At 33.3% G+C, this 20,000-nt stretch overlaps 1 protein-coding gene across 5 annotated transcripts; it reads right to left on the bottom strand.

The window, feature by feature from the left end:
- Positions 1 to 2,664: 2,664 nt before the first annotated feature.
- On the bottom strand, positions 2,665 to 19,499 carry rngo (DNA damage inducible 1 homolog rngo). Of its 5 annotated transcripts, none has more exons than XM_043036462.2 (9): positions 19,292 to 19,499; positions 14,806 to 15,016; positions 13,249 to 13,443; positions 9,665 to 9,784; positions 9,342 to 9,475; positions 8,854 to 8,974; positions 8,158 to 8,390; positions 7,603 to 7,855; positions 2,665 to 7,433 (listed from the first exon to the last, which is right to left on the bottom strand). In XM_043036462.2, the coding sequence occupies exons 1-9, from the start codon at positions 19,385 to 19,387 to the stop codon at positions 7,213 to 7,215; spliced, it is 1,584 nt and encodes a 527-aa protein (XP_042892396.1). In that variant the 5' UTR covers positions 19,388 to 19,499; the 3' UTR covers positions 2,665 to 7,212. The 5 variants fall into 5 exon arrangements, with proteins under 5 accessions (XP_042892396.1, XP_042892397.1, XP_042892398.1 ...); XM_043036463.2 differs by having other exon boundaries at positions 7,654 to 7,855; XM_043036464.2 differs by having other exon boundaries at positions 13,309 to 13,443.
- Positions 19,500 to 20,000: the final 501 nt, after the last annotated feature.

The following is a 20,000-nucleotide window of genomic DNA, read 5'->3' as shown; positions in this document are numbered from 1 at the left end:
CGCAGAAAACAAACAAACAAACAGAACAAATGTTGGCCATGATGCAACAGCAAATTGCATTGCAGCTCCAATTTCAAGAAACGATGTTTACACTCTGGTCAAAACAAATTTCTGCAACTCGTGGTCACAAGTGATAGCCTAAAATGATTACGTGTATTATTTAGAATCCTAGTGATATGGAGAAATATTGATTTCGTTTTATTTGATCAGTAATACTTTGGTCCACGACTAGATAAGATAAGCCATCTATGAAAGGTAAGCACATAATCGCAACCCTTCAGGCATGTATACAGGTAAATAATTAATATTCCAGCCAGTTTGGATTTTTGGAATACTTTCTTTGGATTTTTGTTTTCATTGTGACATTATTATTTAGTTAAATAATTAAACTACGATCACGTAAATTTGTCGAATTTGTACTATACTATATAGCTGGAAATATACCCTATGTACGTACGTTACGTTTTGTTTTGTGTGTAAATCTAGATCAAATTAAGTTAGAAATGAGAACGTAGTTGACAAAGTTGTCCTCAAAGAATCCATACAAAAATACTTTCAAGGATATGGATCGATTATTGATTATTGATTGAGAATTATTTGCCGCGCCAACCGTTAAGGTTCTAAGCGGCTTTCAAAGACGTGGATTTTAAGAAGTTTCTGACGAAAAGGAGTTCTGTTTTCCCGAAGAAAAGTAGCAGCCTCTGAAATATGCATGTGTCAGTCAGAAGCTACTTTCTTTGTAAAAATTGCAAAAGAAACACAAGTTTGTTGTTTTAAAACGAAACTGTTCTTACCGGAAGGTTATGTTAAAGGACTGTAAGCAAACATCTATAACTAAACTGCTTGTTTCAATATTCTGATTTCTATGTAAAGTCCTTTGTACCTAGGCCTACAATAACATTTTTAAACATGTCCTTCATAACGTCGAGAAACGAATATACAGTTAAATTTGATAAAAGCTGACATATATAGAGTTCGATTATGACCTGCTTTACGTTGCTTATATCATCCAGAAACAGATCGTAATTTATAATAAGCAATTTTGGCATACATCCCCCCCCCTACCCACACCTCACACACACGCATGCACTAAGAATAAAAAGAACAAACAGAAGCACTGCCGATGAAAAGGGCAAGCAGCCAGAAAACAAAATCGCATCTAGTGCAACAGGAAGAGGTCGAGGTGCCACTCCTCGAATTTGTGGTTCAGTTAATACGCCAAAACAGGCTTCCAGTTAAGCAAAGTTTTGGTTCTTGAGATCTGTTTTCCTTCATGACATTGTAGAAGAGATTTAAAAAAATCATATCCACTCAACTACTACTACTCCTCCTCCCCGCCCACTCACTCACTCTCTCTCTCTCCTTCTCTCTCTCTCTCTCTCTCTCTCTCTCTCTCTCTCTCTCTCTCTCTCTCTCTCTCTCTCTCTCTCTCTCTCTCTCTCTCTCTCTCTCTCTCTCTCTCTCTCTCTCTCTCTCTCTCTCTCTCTCTCTCTCTCTCTCTCTCTCTCTCTCTCTCTCTCTCTCTCTCTCTCTCTCTCTCTCTCTCTCTCTCCCACACAAACAGAGCAATTACGAACTTGCAGTATGTGGTCTTAATAATCGATTCCAAAGTTAGATTAAGCTTTATTTTCTTGATATTAAACATTTGTATGATCATCATTCCACACATAACTTTTAACTTATATTTTCTATGGCAGTGCTTTATGATAACAAAATAACAACCATATATGGCTTTGGGAAATGAGATCCTGAAGATATAACTTGTACACACTTGCATTATCTTTTTTATGTTGATAAACTATTATGAATAATCCATACTTGTGATATTGTACATACTTTTATATCTTGAATTAATAAAGAAAAAATACACTACTTGTATATAAAAGTATACAAAGGCTATTTCCAATTAGATTTGTAAAATTTCATTGAAACAGCTAAATTATTATCAATGAATCAATGAGTCTAATTCATATGTATATTGCGAAATATTTAGACCTTGATAATGCTCCCTGCAACACCATATGTATATCCACATATTAAGATATTGTAAGTAGATCTGCTAATATATACTATGGGTTGCTTATTAAAGACATGAATGTGTCCCTACCCTATAAAAGTAATAAAAAATATATATCATTGCTTAGTCTCTGGCCAGTGAGGAGCATCAGATTTGAAAAAAAGGCATACCAATGGCAAAAAAAAATATATCTGGAAACAGCCAAAAGATTCAGGAACTATGCCATAATCCTACAGCAGATGCAACAATGCCTCAACAGAGCCTGAGCAAAATACAAATTAAAAAAAAAGCTACCAAGATAATTCAAAGCAAAGCAAAATTTTGCAGGTCTTCCAAAAACTGTATTGAAAAGAACCACTTTTACCTACATAAATCCCTTGGCAAAATTAACCCTCTCTGGACGGGTAGTACACTACGGTACAGCTCATTCAAGGGCCCGGTTGCCGGGTGGCAACATATGGTGCCAGTCATTTAATTGATTTAAGCCTAAGCGTTCGAGAGCCCCGGCATTGTGACATGCAAGGCTGTAATGCCCCCGTCGTGAGTGGGTTAATGTAAATCACTTCATCTCATTCCACTAGTAAAGAATAATTGAATATTTTGCTCTGAAAAAAATAAAATAAATTGTGAGTAAAATCAATGCAACATTATAAGTTTTATGTAAATTTATTGCAAAATACCTTATCATTATACAGTTTTCACGATTTGATAATTCCAAGTGGTTAAGGCTTCCAGTAGTTCTCCATCTCCATAATTACATCATATAAAACTAGTGTAGAAAAGACATCCATTGCAAGTAACATATGCAAGGCAAGTAACAAGGGCTATTCATCATATGGGCCAACACTCCTAGGACCCCATGCTTTGCTGTGGTTCGGAGGTTCTACAAATAGAATCTTAGGCATTTTTTTTTTCTCTCTTTCTTTTCGTCTCTAAGTTATACAATCTGTGCTTGTTACATGCTCCAACAAAATATCACTAAAATCTTGATATTCTAGAAATAGAGGTCTGGCAATGAAAGGGAATTTATGCAAATCAAAGTGAGACCATACCTGTTAGAGCATGCGAGAGGGAAAAAAATGAAAGAAAATAGCACGTCAATTCTTAGATCATATCCCTGATCAAAATTCAAGTATTGATATTCATAAAGACAGTTATCAAAAGAATATATATAACAAGCAAAATTTCTATGGGTTCTTCCTTACTATCCATACAGCCAGACACGGTAAATACAGTATCTTAGGAGGCAGAGTTACTGGTCACACTGGCAGATTTCTATACATAGTTTTTGTAATTACAAAACAGTATTTTATATAAAATTAAGAAAAAAGGACTATATACATACACATATATTCTCGAGTCTATTCACTTATTCTTGATAAAATACATTTCCTGTTTTATGTTGTGTAATTCCTGCCACTAATTAGTCTGACTTGATAATGAAATTAATGCTAATGAGAACAGTGAAAGGAGGGGAGGGGAGGGTAGGGTAGGGTAGGGTAGGGTAGGGTAGGGGAGGGGAGGGAACAGAGGGGAGGGGAGAATAGGGAAGGGAGAGGAGGAAAGGGAGGGGAGGGGAGGGAGAAGGGAGGCGGGGGAAGGACAGGAAGGAATACAGAAAGTGAGCATGAAAGGGAAAGGGAAGATCCAAAGAAAAAAAAAAAAAAAGATTCCTGTTAGAACTGTTGAATACTTCTGTTGCTTACAAAAAGTAAAGGTAGTTTAATTGTTGGAAAAAAAGCAATCACTTAATGTGGGACTGCCTATATTTACATATATGTTTATACTGTACATATACTGATTCCTGCTTTATATTATTGTCAGAATGTTTTTTGCACAATTATCAAGTATTTTTTGTCTCAACTTTTCAAAGTTTAATCTGGCATTGCATGTATGAAAACCTTAAATATGATTTTCGATTGCACTCAAATAATTGATAAAAAGCCTAATATATAAAACTTTCTTCCAACCAGTAATATAAATTCATACTATATAAATGAAAGTCACTATAACAAATTATGCAATATGACAAATAATTTAAATGAAATGACTGAAACTTTAAACTATGACATATTTACATGTTGGGACAAAGATCATTGTAGAACAACCTTTGGTACACAGAGTATTCTAAGAGGAACATGGTATCATAAGAATATAGAAGACCTTTCCCCCCCCTAGGAAGGCAGGAGTCACACAAACCGCAAAGGAATATTTCGGTCAGGGGTGGATAGCCAAAAAAAATGCCAGACCACAGACGCCTAGCTGGACGTCACCCACTCAAGGTGGAAGAGGGTAATGCATATTTAAAGCCTTGGCGAACCACTGTATCGCCGATTTTCCTCCCTCATCCTGTAATCTCTTTGTGGTATCAAGGCTAACAAAGCTGTCTCTTCAAGTTCAACTTCATCACACTTAAACAAGTATAAAAAATCTTGGCTGGAAAATGTATCTCGAGTAACTAGATATTAGCACATTCCGTCCTGGTGAGCAAAAATGTATCATCTTCTGGCAGTAAAGAGAAGTTCCAGTTATAGGCTGCTAAACCAAGAAAGCTAAAACGTACATGGGATTTGGTAGCATGGTAGGGAAATGAAAAAAAGAAAAGAAAAAGGGTCGAGATCACCTAATACTTCTCTTGAAGTTAAAGAGATTTTTTTTGATACTTTCAAAAAACAATAAGTTATCATAACATAACAAAACTAAGGCAAATGCATACAGACAACATATTATGCAGAGATGCCTGGTGTCACTGCTGCTATATAAATATATTTTGTAGTTTGGTGTTAAGATTATTATACCACATGGCAAGAGCCAATTAATCTCATTTTCAAAAATAAATTGAGATCCATTTTTTGGCACAAATAATGCCAACTGTACTTGCCTAACAGACACGTTATCAATCTTTAATAATTCAAATGTCTTTGGATATTCATGAAGTTAACTTTTCGGTCTGTACATCATTCTAATGTGCCTAGTTACACGTCTCATAATTACAAGAATGAAATTATTATTGGCATTTTGATAACAGTGCTATAGTTACCTTATTACATATTTGCCCCCAAAACTACACCTATCTTCCATTAACAAGAAGCTGAGTGGTATAGAGATATAAAGTGTTCATGTCACTGTCTGTATGTTCATAATAAGTGTTCACAGTGTATAATCTGACCTATTCTTCTGTAAGATAACAATGAAAATTGGGAACATAAAAATGCTTTGAAAGTACTAGGACATTGAAAAAATGATGTTCAAAATATAATCAAAATATTTCACCTCCTGGTTACAGCTAAAAGGAAATTATTGTTTCTGATGATGCCTGTTCATCATTCCTTTGTTTTCTAGGGAACAAAAACTAAATAAAAAAGAAAGTGAGATCAAATATAATGCACATAGCCCATTAACCAAACTAACTAAACACAGGAAAGAAATATACCATATTACTACATAACTGATAAGTGTTCACAAATGGAACATACATAATGGGGAGGTAATACCCTCAGGTGAACAGCAAGCAGCAAAGTTAATTATCCCAACATCCCCAGAAAGCAATTGCCACACATTGCTTGCAAAACCATACAGTGCTTCCAAACATCAATTTTAAATGCCTGTGATGTGCCGTCATTACCAAGTGACCACTCCATAAAAGACGCTGTTCCTTTGAGCATGTTACCTCCCCCTGCATATGGTCTATTTTTAGTTTCATCATTATATAACGATAGGAGATATGTTAAACTCCTACAAATCCATTGTGCTCTTCTATGTCTGGTGTCCTCTGTATATAATGAATATGCTCCATTAAAAAAAAAAAGACACCATCCTAAATAGTAATATCATCGTACAGAAGAATGGATCTGATCATCAGCTATGAAGACATGTAGTGTCAATAAATAGATGGCAGGAGAGACAGGAGTGGGAGAAAAAAAAAGAGAAAGAGAGAGAAAGAGAGAGAAAGAGAGAACGAGAGAGAGAGAGAGAGAGAGAGAGAGAGAGAGAGAGAGAGAGAGAGAGAGAGAGAGAGAGAGAGAGAGAGAGAGAGAGAGAGAGAGAGAGAGAGAGAGAGATAGACAGAGAGAAAGAGAGAGAGAGAGAATATCACAAGCAAACTACTTTCAAGCTAAAATGAAGATATTAATGATGAATTTCTACATAAAAATCTCTTATTTTCTTTTCCATGTGTAATATAAAATACTTGTCAGATTTGCATAACACCTATTGTAAAATATAAAGTTCTGTAATATTCTACATCACATCAATCATAATGGAAAATTCTAGTTAAGAGTAGGATTGATTAAAGGCTATTCTCTACATTATAAAAAATGAGTTGTAATGAGACGTTCTCACCTACAAAATTAGAGCATCTATGATTTCCTACGAGTTTTGCACCTCACGACTGAGTCACCTGGAACAAACATAGCACTGGAATACCTACACCGCTCGTACTTCATCTTACGACTTTCCCCGATTCATGTTAAGCTGCATCACACCTGTGTTCTTCACTAACACACAAATGTTTCGCAATCCAATTCAAGATAAAGAACACTACACATCCTTGTTCAGTAAAAGAAACCCTACTTTAAATGCAGTCTCTGATATGTTGCTCTCAGTATCAGGCATTTTGGATAATTACTTCAAAATGTTTGAAGCCAAACAAAGGACAATCCATCTCTTTGCTGAATATTCATTAGGTCTCTAGAACCAGATGCAAAAACTAGCTACAGAATGCATGTAAATGCAATTTTTATCTGGTATTTTGATATATTGTATAACCAGTATTGGTAACAGAGTATACAAATTACTAAAATACTAAAAAGAAATTAGGTACCCAATTTCACCCTGACCAACAGATACAAATAATAAACAAATGATGGACAGGGGAGACAATGCAGTCCTAGCTCACTCAGAAAGGCCCTTTTGACATGTGCAATCACAAGGTATGAAAACAAACCACTACTGACGTTTCCCTTATCTAGCGTAAACCTCCCTATACATTAAAGTCAACCTCAATCTTTGAAACATATTACATATTTGATAAAAGGCTCAATACGAGCCATGTCTATATTCACTTCACAATATCCAAGAAACTCTAAACCCTTACCAGAAATATCGACCATCTATGTAATATTGCAAAATAAAAACCATAACTTTTGAAACAGTATTGCTAAACATGTAACTTATCCCTAAAAGAAAATAAGGAACTACATTTTGAATGACTTTGCAAAAAGTGCAGCTATTGCTTGAGTCTTATTTCCATTTTGTCGTCTAAGTTCTTCAACTGCCTGGGGTCTAGTAAACCCAATTTGCATAATTTCTTGAATATCCGATTCCGAAAAGTTGTCCTGTTGAGCTGTAGCTTCTGGAACTGCGGCAGGGACTGGCATATCACTAGAGGAGCTGGTAGACTGCTGCTGGTCTGTTGCTGGAAACGTGAACAAAATCCTCATCAGAATCATTAATGCATAAGATCGAAAGATGTCTTTACCATTTAATTGATTTTTTTTTTTTTTCTCAGTCTCTTGATAAATCACAGATAAAAAGCAATCTTTCAGGAGCTTTAATGTCCCTGGCATTTTGCTACCCATAATCACCGTGTTCCGTAGCCCCAGATGCAGAGGAACCACTTGCACCACCTGAGTTACCTTCCTTGGAACTTGCTGCCAGAGCCTCGGCCAGCGCACGGTCCTCCGACTCCTTAGCAGCCTTTTCCGATTGGCGGCGAGCTTCTTCCTCCGAGAGAGAGGTCAGACGGGCACAATCTGGCAGTTCACTTTCACTTAGGAAAGTTGTGGCTGTACCTGTAGTCCCAATGTGCAGTTTGTTGTTTTTCAGGTCAATGCACATCTTTTTTTTTATGAGAGAGAGAATGAAAGAAAATATAAGGGTTATGATCCCAAGAAAGCATACATTATTTTTAAATTGAAAATGTTAGACTTTCATATAGCCTTTATATATAACCACATACCTGTCAATCAATAAATCTATCTATCTAAATATTTGAATGCACATTCACATAAATTTAAGCAAGTATTTCAGTATCAACTTTAGAAATACTGCGGATTTAGAAAAAATAACTCAAAAAAGCATAAACTATCATATGCTCATATGCTTCCCATTCATAACCAGAAATGTTCCATCACACAAACCTGATGCCTTTTCAACATATCTAGCCCTAGTAGCATATCCATAGGCTGCTCTTCCAGTATGCTGAATGAGGACGCAAGGAAATCATTTTCTATCTGTATCTGGCCCATGTGGACTCGGCCGATAATCTTCTGAGTTCCGACGCCCTTCGCTATGCCTGCCCATCTGCTGTCAACCAACCTCATGATGTTGCATCTCTCTGCACATGCCTGAGACATGATAGTGGTTTGTGCCCCTGAAAGGAAGTCATAAATAAATGCATTCTAAGTAGGAATAGGTAAAATATAATTATCTAATGTATAATGTTATATATAATGCTAAGGTGAAAACTTTTTACGGCAAGTTCTTCTGTTAAGTCAACACTTAATGGAACTCATAAGATACGTGTGTTTGATGTTACATATAAAAAATAGGTTAGAATAGTAACATGACACATCAAATTTGAAATAACACACCGTTTCCAGTTTCACTCACATTTAAGAAGCCAATACACTCATTATTATTACATTACTAAGCAACATTTTACGTTTTTCCACCAGAAGTTCGACTGCAATAATAATGTTACCCTGAAACTGATCAGTGATTTTGAAATCTACTTATTTTTCTCTGAGAATGAAAAATAAAAAATGAATAAATAATTAACGCTGGCTGGCTGTTTCTCATGTGCGTGTGCATATGCGTACTTCGTGAAAACTAACCCGAGTCAATGAAAGCCTTCACGTCATGTCCATTGACCTTGCAGTTGATGTAGAGCATGTGGACTGTGCCAAAGCTCTCTGGGTTGTACTCCATTGCTGCTTCCATGTTGGCATTGATGTTCTGTGGTGGGGGTGGCTCATTAATGAAATGCAGGTAGCATGACATTTAGCAAAAATCACACAATCTCATCAAAATATGTGCAAAATGAAAAGACCCTTCAGTACTTGTTAGATACATTCCTGAATCTGTATGACTTATATATACATGCATACATACATACATCAATATATATACACATCTATATCCATGCTCGGCACATATGCATGCACTCACACACTCTCTCTCTCTCTCTCACTCACACACACACACACACACACACACACACACACACACACACACACACACACACACACACAAACACACACACACACATGCATGTACATGCACATACAAGTAGTCCCTCTCACATAATCATGCTAGCACGCACCTCTTGCTGAATTTCATTTGCAATGAGTCTCTGAGCTTCCATATCAAAAGGATCAGCTGTAAGCAACCGAATTCTCTGTCTTTCACGATCCCTTCTCATTTCTTGTTGTTCACGGAGCACAGAAGCAAATTTGTCTGCCAAACAATTACATAAAATAAGCTCAATACAGTGTCACTTTCATTAGTCCAAAAAACTATACAAAAGAATTCTATATCACATCTTTGGAGTAATTACACATCATGTAAAGTAGTTTCACTTGGAATCAGAAGCTGGAAGTTATCAGCAAATATTAAAGAAAGAAATATCTCCTTTTCTTCACCTACCCAAGTCTCCACTTGTTAGAGCCTCTGCAAGCCTGGGGTTGTTGTGGCGGAGGAGGGCTAGCTGCTCGGGGTTGGCCAACAGCATGTCGCGGATGACGGCCGGGTCGTCCTGGCCGTTTCCTGTTGGGCCGACATATGGTTAGGGACACACTTGTACAAACTTTATGCCTTCTGCAAACAAGGGATGCAGACACACATGTTTATTCTGTCTTGATTCTGGAAGACTAAACTGAAGCTGATGAAAAGTTTTTGGTTTTATGTTCTGAAGTTCACTCAGATAGCACTATGTATTCTGTCGAAATGTTTACAATTAATCTTGATCAATAAACTTAACATTCAGTACCTATGCAGATAATGAACAAGTTCTGACTGTTAGTAAACATAAGTAAGCTCTTACTTTACAAAACAGTATTAGGATTTTGGGCAACAGATATATTTCAGTGCAGAATAAAAGTTCGAAAGCCACTGGAGTAAACAACAGACAGAAGACCCTTGTATCTGGCTCATTATCCTTTTAGCTTTTTTAGCCAAAACATCAACCGTCAAATGAATTTGTCATCGTCCAGGAGTAACATTTATATAAAGATCCTTTGCACATACTGGGAGAGGTAAAAATGTTGATCCACTGATCTCTTCCTTCTGCATTTAACCTGCAGCATTTTGCATTGTGGGAACTCATATAAAAATACCCTTGTATTAGTAAATACTAAAGGTATATTAGTGCATAAGCTATTAATTGCCTCTTCAGTTTTTTGGGAAGAGCAAACCTGAAAATAATAGTATAAATGTGTCTGCATGAATAATATAAATGTGTTTGCATGAAGAGGGAATGAATATGTGAAAGTTTGTGTGCATGTGAGTGAGTATTAGTGTATATGAAAGTTTGTGTGGGTGTAAAAGTCTGTTTGTGTGTAGAGACAGGAGAACCTTTCTCAGAGTATTAACATTAGTAGTACAAGCTGTAAAAAAGGCAAATAATATCAACTTTACATCATAAAGCTGTTTTTATTCATGCAGTTTTCAAAAGAAAAGACAGAAAGTAGAAGAGAAAAAAACAAATATAATTATATGAAAAAAATAGTAATTTGCTCAAGTAACATTTTCAAGCATGAAGGTCTTCACCATATGTACAACGTTATAAGTCTAATCTTCGGACTGGGTCCTGAAATACTAAGACTGCTGCCAAAACTACTCACCCTATATATGAGAATACTTACAGCTGCCAAAAGATTACTACCATGCCATTCTAGTTAAGTATGCGAGCCCTTATTACAGTATTCTGCAATCTCCTGCATCTCAAGAATCATCAAGGTTATCTAACATGATAAAAAATGTAAAGGGATTCGATCTATTTTTCTTTTCTTTACTCTACCTTTCTCCAAAAGGCAAAGTTCTGGTCCACAAATTTGAAATAATGGTTTGAGATAAGGGTGTTCCTTCTGCGATATTAAACACATTGAAAACTATAGCTTTCACTTACAACTGCGCTGGCAATATGAACGAATACAAGCACACAAACAGTACCCATGAACAAACTCTATTTCTCTTTGTAAATGCCATTTTTTCAATGGAAATAAACCTCCTAAACATCTTGCTTCTTTGTAATCGTAATCAACTTAAACTTCTTTCCCTCAACCAGCACACTTTAACCAAATGCAAGTTTCCACTATGGAATTTTCGCATCAGAACTGATCCATTCAAAAATAATCTTGGCTAGTGCTGACTTTCTCAAAAGACGAAAAAAGATCAGGAAAACAAACAAGATAGCTAATCAGAAAGAAATAATGAGGATGGTTGTGGAATGGAGATGACTGCCTCAGAAATGCTTCTCGGTTAATTCCTTGGTACTCAAGGCACAGTGTCTGAGGGGGTTCTCCCTTTGAACTCTGGCCGAATACCTCAGATTTGGCTAAATTTCATCACAGGCACAAATGACTGAATGTAATGAATAATGAACATTGTATAATGAACCATCTAAGTACAGTATGCAAAGGTTGAACTTGAATAAGCATTATATCCATAGAAGGACAAAAGCAATGGAATTAAAACTAAATACAGATAATTTATAATGTGGACATAAATACTGAAGAAAGTAAATGCAGTAAATAACTGGTACGATGATATCTACAATATCGTTATGTATGCTCAGTTCACTTACAATAACCAGGTAAGTTTAAATTCAAGGTTGTTACATTCATTATGGACTCCAAAGAGATGAGGTTAGTGGTAACAAACTGACAAACACACACGGAGGGATGTTTCAGCTGGTCTTTTGTCTTCAACTAAACAAATACAATAAAAAATAAGAAAAGAAAATGCTACTGATAACAACTTTTTGTGAGTATTTTTTGTGAATAGAATCCAGCATCTCTTCTATAACATGATTAGAGAATGAGAAATAGAGAGAGAGAGAGAGAGAGAGAGAGAGAGAGAGAGAGAGAGAGAGAGAGAGAGAGAGAGAGAGAGAGAGAGAGAGAGAGAGAGAGAGAGAGAGAGAGAGAGAGAGAAGAGAGAGAGAGGAGAGAGAGAGAGAAGAGAGAGAAAAGAGAGAGAAAGAGAGAGAAAGAGAGAGAAAGAGAGAGAGAGAGAGAGAGAAAGAGAGAAAGAGAGAGAGAGAGAGAGAAAGAGAGAGAGAGAGAGAGAGAGAGAGAGAAAAGAAAGAAAGAAAGAGAAAGAAAGAAATAGAGAGAAAGAAAGAAATAGAGAGAAAGAGAAAGAGAGAGAAAGAGAGAGAAAGAGACTCATTCAAAATCTGTGATACCTCAAGCCCTTTATAATGCATTCACTTAATGCTAGGAGACCGCCCCATTACTGATCTATATGAAATGTCAATAGATGTACTCAACACGACATCTTCCAGAAGTTGATGTCATAATTATAAAATAATAATGCAAATGTTAAGTCTTACACAGACATTTACCAAAGCCAACAAAGTCCTTGATTAAACTGTGTTTGTTTTATTGTATCAACACACTAGCTACTCTAAATTGAGCATGCCTTGAAAATACACATTCAGCAATATAGTTCAAATACATTGAAATAATATACAAACTAAAAGCTTCATGCTTTTAGCTAATAATTACAGTATGTCATAATTCCTTGGACAATAAAACCTTCTTCAAATGGATAGGGGTCTACAAAGGTGATTATGGGATTAAACAAATAAATCTGGGTTACCAAAAAATAAAAAGCAAAATCAAATAAAACTGCTTTTTAACTTCCCAGGCTGTTCAAAACATGCAACATTAAGATGTCTCAAAAGTCAAAACTATGGAATTTCAACCAATCTGACCAGACAAGTTTGACCTTAACTAGAAGTTCATGTCGCATGGTACACGAAGCATTACTTTAATCGGGGTATGTAGCAATTTCAAAAGTAGAATGGAACAATTTATTATTTTTTTCAAAGAGAGAAAATTAAAAAAGAAGAATATCAAAAAATTGCAAAGCGCTACTCATGGATATCTTGTGTCCATCAAAAGCATACTTTGGCTGGTGAATCTAATCAGAGATATTGTAATAAAGGTCCACAGTGCAAACTTTGAGCCACCCTGGATGACCTCACACTGAAACAGCGTTCCCACCTGCAGCGCCCAGGCCCAAGTCCCCATCATCACCCAGGTTCTCCTCCACACCTTCCTGACCTGCTACTTGACCTTGGCCCTGCTCGTGACCTTGGGCCTCACCCCCACTCTGGGAGTCATTACAGGTTGCAGAGGAGGTGCTAGTCTGCCGTGACCTGGGAAGCTCAATTCTGCTGAAGTCGAACTGGCTGATCTCTGTGTCGGATCAAATTTAGGGTAGCTGAGGTCAGATGAAGCCAGGCACTTTACACAGTTTTTGACACTTAGTTTGATCATACAGCATCCAAATCATTATAATTTTAAACACTCCTTAGCATGTAGATATTCACTTATTTTTCTCTAACTGTACATATTATTTATAACTTAATAACAGTAACAAAAGCAATGATAGAATGTATTTAATAAATCTATTTAAGTAGATCTTTTATACACATCACATAATTGGTTGTGTCAGCATATATTTTCCAGGTAGTTAACTGTGTTAACACTTACCCAAGCATCTAACTTGAACATACTTCATTCAAATACAGTACATCTACCTGGTTTGTGAGCTCCTTCAGAGAGTAATAATTATAAAATACTAGATGGTTACAAACCAAACATCATACATACAAATCTTTGGGAAAGTAAAACAATATTATAAAAAAATATTCAATGCTCCTTCTGGTATAAACACAAGGTATACAGAGTGCATTTATATATATATATATATATATATATATATATATATATATATATATATATATATATAATATATATATATATATATATATATATATATATGTGTGTGTGTGAGGATGTGAGGACGGAATATGGCTCACCCTTTCATCTCTGCCACAACCACCAACAATGCCATACACACATATGAATATTGTAAACAAAACAACACAAGAAAGAATACAGAAATAACCATACTGTCAAAAGCCTTCCCAGGAGCCAAAAAGGATCAAAGGTCATCTCATTCCTAATGACCATTATGACCTGACAGCAATTACATATACCAGCACTCTTATCTTCCTTTCTTTCATGTTACATGTCAATATATTTGATAAATTAAATATAAAAAATCCTTATATAAACTCAAAAGCCTACAGACTTACTTATAAAATCATATAAACTCAATGTTGTTTCATCAATTTTTTATATTCAATCTTTAGAGTACATAGGAACCTGTCAGGGTACACAAGGGATTATATACATACAATTCTACCTACATATATATAAATATATGTAAACATATAAGATATGATCTAGTTTAATGTGCACATCACACCAGCAAAGTATTTCTTCAGGTTTTGGCCTAATTTCCCTTATGTACAGCAGAGATAATCCTTTATGCATTTTTACAACACACAGTAGGCTGTTCAGGCATCATCTCTGACGTCAAAAACGGCCATTGAGATTCCTAGGCAATATCTAGTCAGCAAATTGTGAATAATATAAAATACTATAGAATGGGAATGCATGATGATCCTTGGCAAATCTGAATGGCGGAATCATTGCTTAAGATCTGCCAATGTAGATATCTTAATGACTCAAAGAACAAAACTCACATACCCATAGGAACAGGCCCTTGGTTCTGCTGTCTCTGCCCTCCTTGTGGCTGTCGCTGCTGTGCCTGCTCTGCCGCCTGCCTCAGGAGTGTGGTGCCACGAATCACCATAATGAGTTCTCCGTCCTTTACGCCATAGTCTTTGAGAGTCTTCTTATCGTCGGTTAGCGGTTGTGCGTTGAAAACAACCATCATCTCTCCAGCTGGAATTCCTACCTGCAATACATGACTTGGTTTTAATTGCTGTTATCTTAAAAGAAAGAAAGAAAGAAAGAAAGAAAAAAAAAAAAAATCAAGTCCCTAACTTTTTGCTTGACTAGTTACTTCTAAGAGTTTCCAAACATTTTAATTATGAAAAATTATGCACCAGAAAACATAAAACGTTAAGATACCGTGGCTTAAACCTGGTTCTCTCAATGACTACAAATACACTCATTCTCCAAAAAACACATGGAAAGATACAGGAGCCTCCTCTTACGAGCAACGTCGGTCCTAACTATTTCTCACAAGCAATTTCTATATGCAAAAAATCCACATGGAAAGATGTTATTCAGCTTCTCAGCAATGGTTTATATAACTATTTCTCACAAGCAATTTCTATATGCAACTAAAAATCCCAATTGACGTTTTTAAACTTTGTTATTCAGCTTCTGCAATAGCAATTTATATAATGTATAATATATTATGTATATATTATATATAAATATATATAATTATATAATATATATATATTATATATAATTTATATATGTATATATATATGTATATATATTAAATATATATATATATATATATATATTGTATATATATATATATATATATATATATATATTATATATATATAATATATGTATATATATGTATATATGTATATATATATATAATATGTATATGTATATATAATAATATATATATAATATATATATTATGTTTATATATATATATATAATTATATGTTATAATTGTATGTAATATATATATTATATATGTATATATATTAATATATGTATATATATGTGTATGTAATATGTATATATATATTATATATATATATAATATGTATATATTTATATATATATATATATATATATATAATATTATATATATTTATATATTATACATATACATATATATATATATATATATAAGTATATTATATAATATATTAATATATATATATATATTATATATATAATATATATATAATATATATATATGTATTATAATAATAATATATATATATATATAATATGTATATTATATATATATATATATTATAATATATATAATATATATATTAATATATATATATATGTATATATAGTATATATATAATATATATATATAATATATATGTATATATATATATGTATATGTATAATATATATATATATATATATATATACATATGTATAATATATATATATTATATATATTAGTATATATATATATATTATATATATATGTATATATATATGTATATAAGTAATATTATATATATATATATATACATTAGTATATATATATATATATTATATATATATATATATATTATAATATATATATATACTATGTTATATTATATATATTATACATATATAATATTATATATATAATATATTATAATATTATATATATATATATATATATATATATATATTATATATATATATATATGTATATTATATACATATATATTATATATATATATATTATATATATATATATATATATATATTATATATATGTATATACATATTATGTATATATATATATATATATGTATGTATATATATGTATATATTGTATATATATGTATATATATGTATATATATATATATGTATATAATATGTATATATTTATATATATGTATATACATATTATTATATATATATATGTATATACATATATATTATATATATATATATACATATATATATATATATATATGATATATATTATATATGTATATATATTATTATATATATATATATAATTATGTATATATATTATATATATATTATATATATATATTATATAATTATATAATATTATGTATAATATATATATTTATATATATATATATATATATATATATATATATATATATATTATATTATGTATATAATATATATATATATAAGTATATATATATATATTATATATGTATATATGTATATATATGTATATGTATATATATTATATATGTATATATATGTATATATGATATATATATGTATATATATATATATAGTATATACAATAATATATGTATGTATATTATATATATATAAATATATATATAATATATGTATATATATGTATATATATTATGTATATATATATATATTGTATACATATATATATGTATATACATATGTATATAATATATATAATATGTATATACATATGTATATATATGTATATATATGTAATATATATGTATAATATATATATGTATATATATTATATATATATATATACATATATTATATATATGTATATATAATATGTATATATATATATATATATGTATATGTATATATATGTATATATATTATATATAATATGTATGTAATATATATATATATAATATATATTATATATATGAATATATATTATATATATTATATATATATATATATATATATATATATATATATAGTATATGTATATATATTATATATATAATATATATATATATGTATATATATATATATGTATAATATATATAATATATATATATATAGTATATATATATATATGTAATATGTATATGTATATATATATAATGATTAATGTATGTATATATATGTATATATATATGATATGTATATAATATATATATATATGTAATATATATATGTATGCATATATATATATATATATATGTATATATATATATGATATACATATATATATATATATAATATATATATATATATATATATATATATATATATATATAAAATATATATTTTATATATATGTATATGTATGTATATATATATGTATATATGTATGTATATATGTATGTATATATGTATGTATATATGTATGTATATATGCCTGTATATATATGTATATATTACTTTCCTTGTTCCACAACATTCATGTCTTCAGCACTTCAACAAGCCTCCTCTACCTATATCTACGCAGACCAGCCCTTGGCTTGGTTCCTTGCTTACAATAAATCAATTGCCGGAAAATACTTAATGTAGGTTTGTTGGCCTTTTCTGGAGCACAAAAAAACTGGTCAAAACTGATCACTGAAATTGCCATAGAATCACCTGTACCAAATTTCACACTATACAAAGAAAAAGCACAATAATGACATCAAGGTAATACTGAGGTGTGCCGTCTCATGAGGGCTGTTTCTGATTTCTGATAATTTGCACTGATTGAGGACCCAGCTTTATCTATAGAGCCCGGTATCATTTTGCAGCTGATTTGATGCACTTTTTATGGCAAGTTTGAAAAGGATAGAAAATAAAATCAAACTGGAGAGTAAGGTTTTGAAGTTACCAAAGTAATCCAGGCAAACAAGTGTCTTCATTATTACAGCAGTTTTTACAGCATTTATTGTGAAATACTTGTAATAACATAACACTTTATGCTGCATGATGTTACACAGCGTGCTATTAACTATGTGTAAGATGAAAAATAAAAGCTAAATAAAAACAAATTGAAGCCAGCACAATATATTCACAGCAAGCCATTCAAACTCTGCTTGAGAATCACAGAGCAACATGTTCAGAAATTTTGGTAGTGGCCACTTTGTTTCATCATCCAAACATTTCTGGTGCAGTGGCCAGTGGCAGGTGGATCCACAGTTGCCTCGTACACATTCACTTCCATCACTTCCGATGACGGGTGGGTAAAGCATCGAGCACCATTCCAGTTCCATTGTAGAGTAACTTCCTTTCAGTATCATTCATAACAGTAACCATTATTCTCTATCATTTTAAACCACAAAAGCATGTATGGATATAGCCATGCTGTAAAAGTCAGTGTGTATAACCCTCGTAATGTTTTTTTTTTTGACTGATCTCAGTCCTTGTTTATCAAAGTTACTGCATAGCAAGATAAATCCATCCAGTTTTCATGCAATTTTAAATATAAAAGAGATACAACAGTCCCTGTGCCAAAAAAAACAACAACATATAGATAGATACATAGTTACACAATGCCGAATAATAATACATATTTTCCGAATTAGTAATAGACTTTGGTTACATCAGAGAGATTTCCCCCAAAAAAATTATGAAGAGAAACAAAAACAAAATGAGGAAACACCCTATCTCTCCAAGCCAAGCAATCAAAACCTATACATAATAACCCCCATTCCCCAACAAAGAACAAACAAACAAACAAACGCTCTCAGAACAAAAAAAAACAAAACCCTCCCCCCCCCCCTCAAAAAAAAAAAAAAAAAAAAAAAAACTCTCAAACCGAAAGAGCGAACGAGAGAGAAAAGAAAGTCCACCCACCTCCATCTCACACAAGGCCTTAAAATTCTCCAGCTCCAGATCCTGAGCGACCTCCAGGGGATAAATATCATTCTCAGTTGTCACAGAAATCCTCATGGTGAGCAAAACTTCCGTGTGGACTCGGCGAGAGGACAAAGACGACGACCTAGCTCCTCACTCGCTCCTTCGCTCCTCGACACTGAGCTGCGGCGATGTTTGTTTACGTTTATCAAGTCGACGGTTGGTCGCACGAGGCGCCAGCTGGAAGAAGGGAAACTGGGTGATGAGGGGGGGGGAGGAGGAGGGGTGAGGAGGGGAGGGGGTCGGAGGGTGATGAGGTGGGGGGTGAGGAGGAGGGTGATGAGGAGGGGGGTGATGAGGAGGATGGTGAGGTGAGGGGTGAGGTAGGGGGTGAGGAGGAGGGTGGTGAGGTGGGGGGTGAGGTGGGGAGTGAGGAGGAGGGTGATGAGGAAGGGGGTGATGAGGAGGAGGGTGAGGAGGAGGGTGAGGAGGAGGGTGAGGAGGAGGGGGGTGAGGAGGAGGGGGGTGAGGAAGGGGGGTGATGAGGAGGGGGGTGAGGTGGGTGGGTGAGGTGGGGAGTGAGGAAGGGGGGTGAGGTAGGGGGTGAGGAGGAGGGGGGTGAGGAGGGGGGTGAGGTCGGGGGTGAGGAGGGGGGGTGGAGGGTGATGAGGAAGGGGATGAACAGGGTGGGATAATCGTGTATGTGAAG

Source organism: Penaeus japonicus, unplaced genomic scaffold (assembly GCF_977035675.1).
Source record: "Penaeus japonicus unplaced genomic scaffold, GWHDUDI00000001_assembly GWHDUDI00000002, whole genome shotgun sequence".
NCBI classification, from domain to species: Eukaryota; Metazoa; Arthropoda; class Malacostraca; order Decapoda; family Penaeidae; genus Penaeus; species Penaeus japonicus.
The sequence above is the reverse complement of the archived record's forward strand: the minus strand, read 5'-3'. Positions and strand labels throughout refer to the sequence as shown.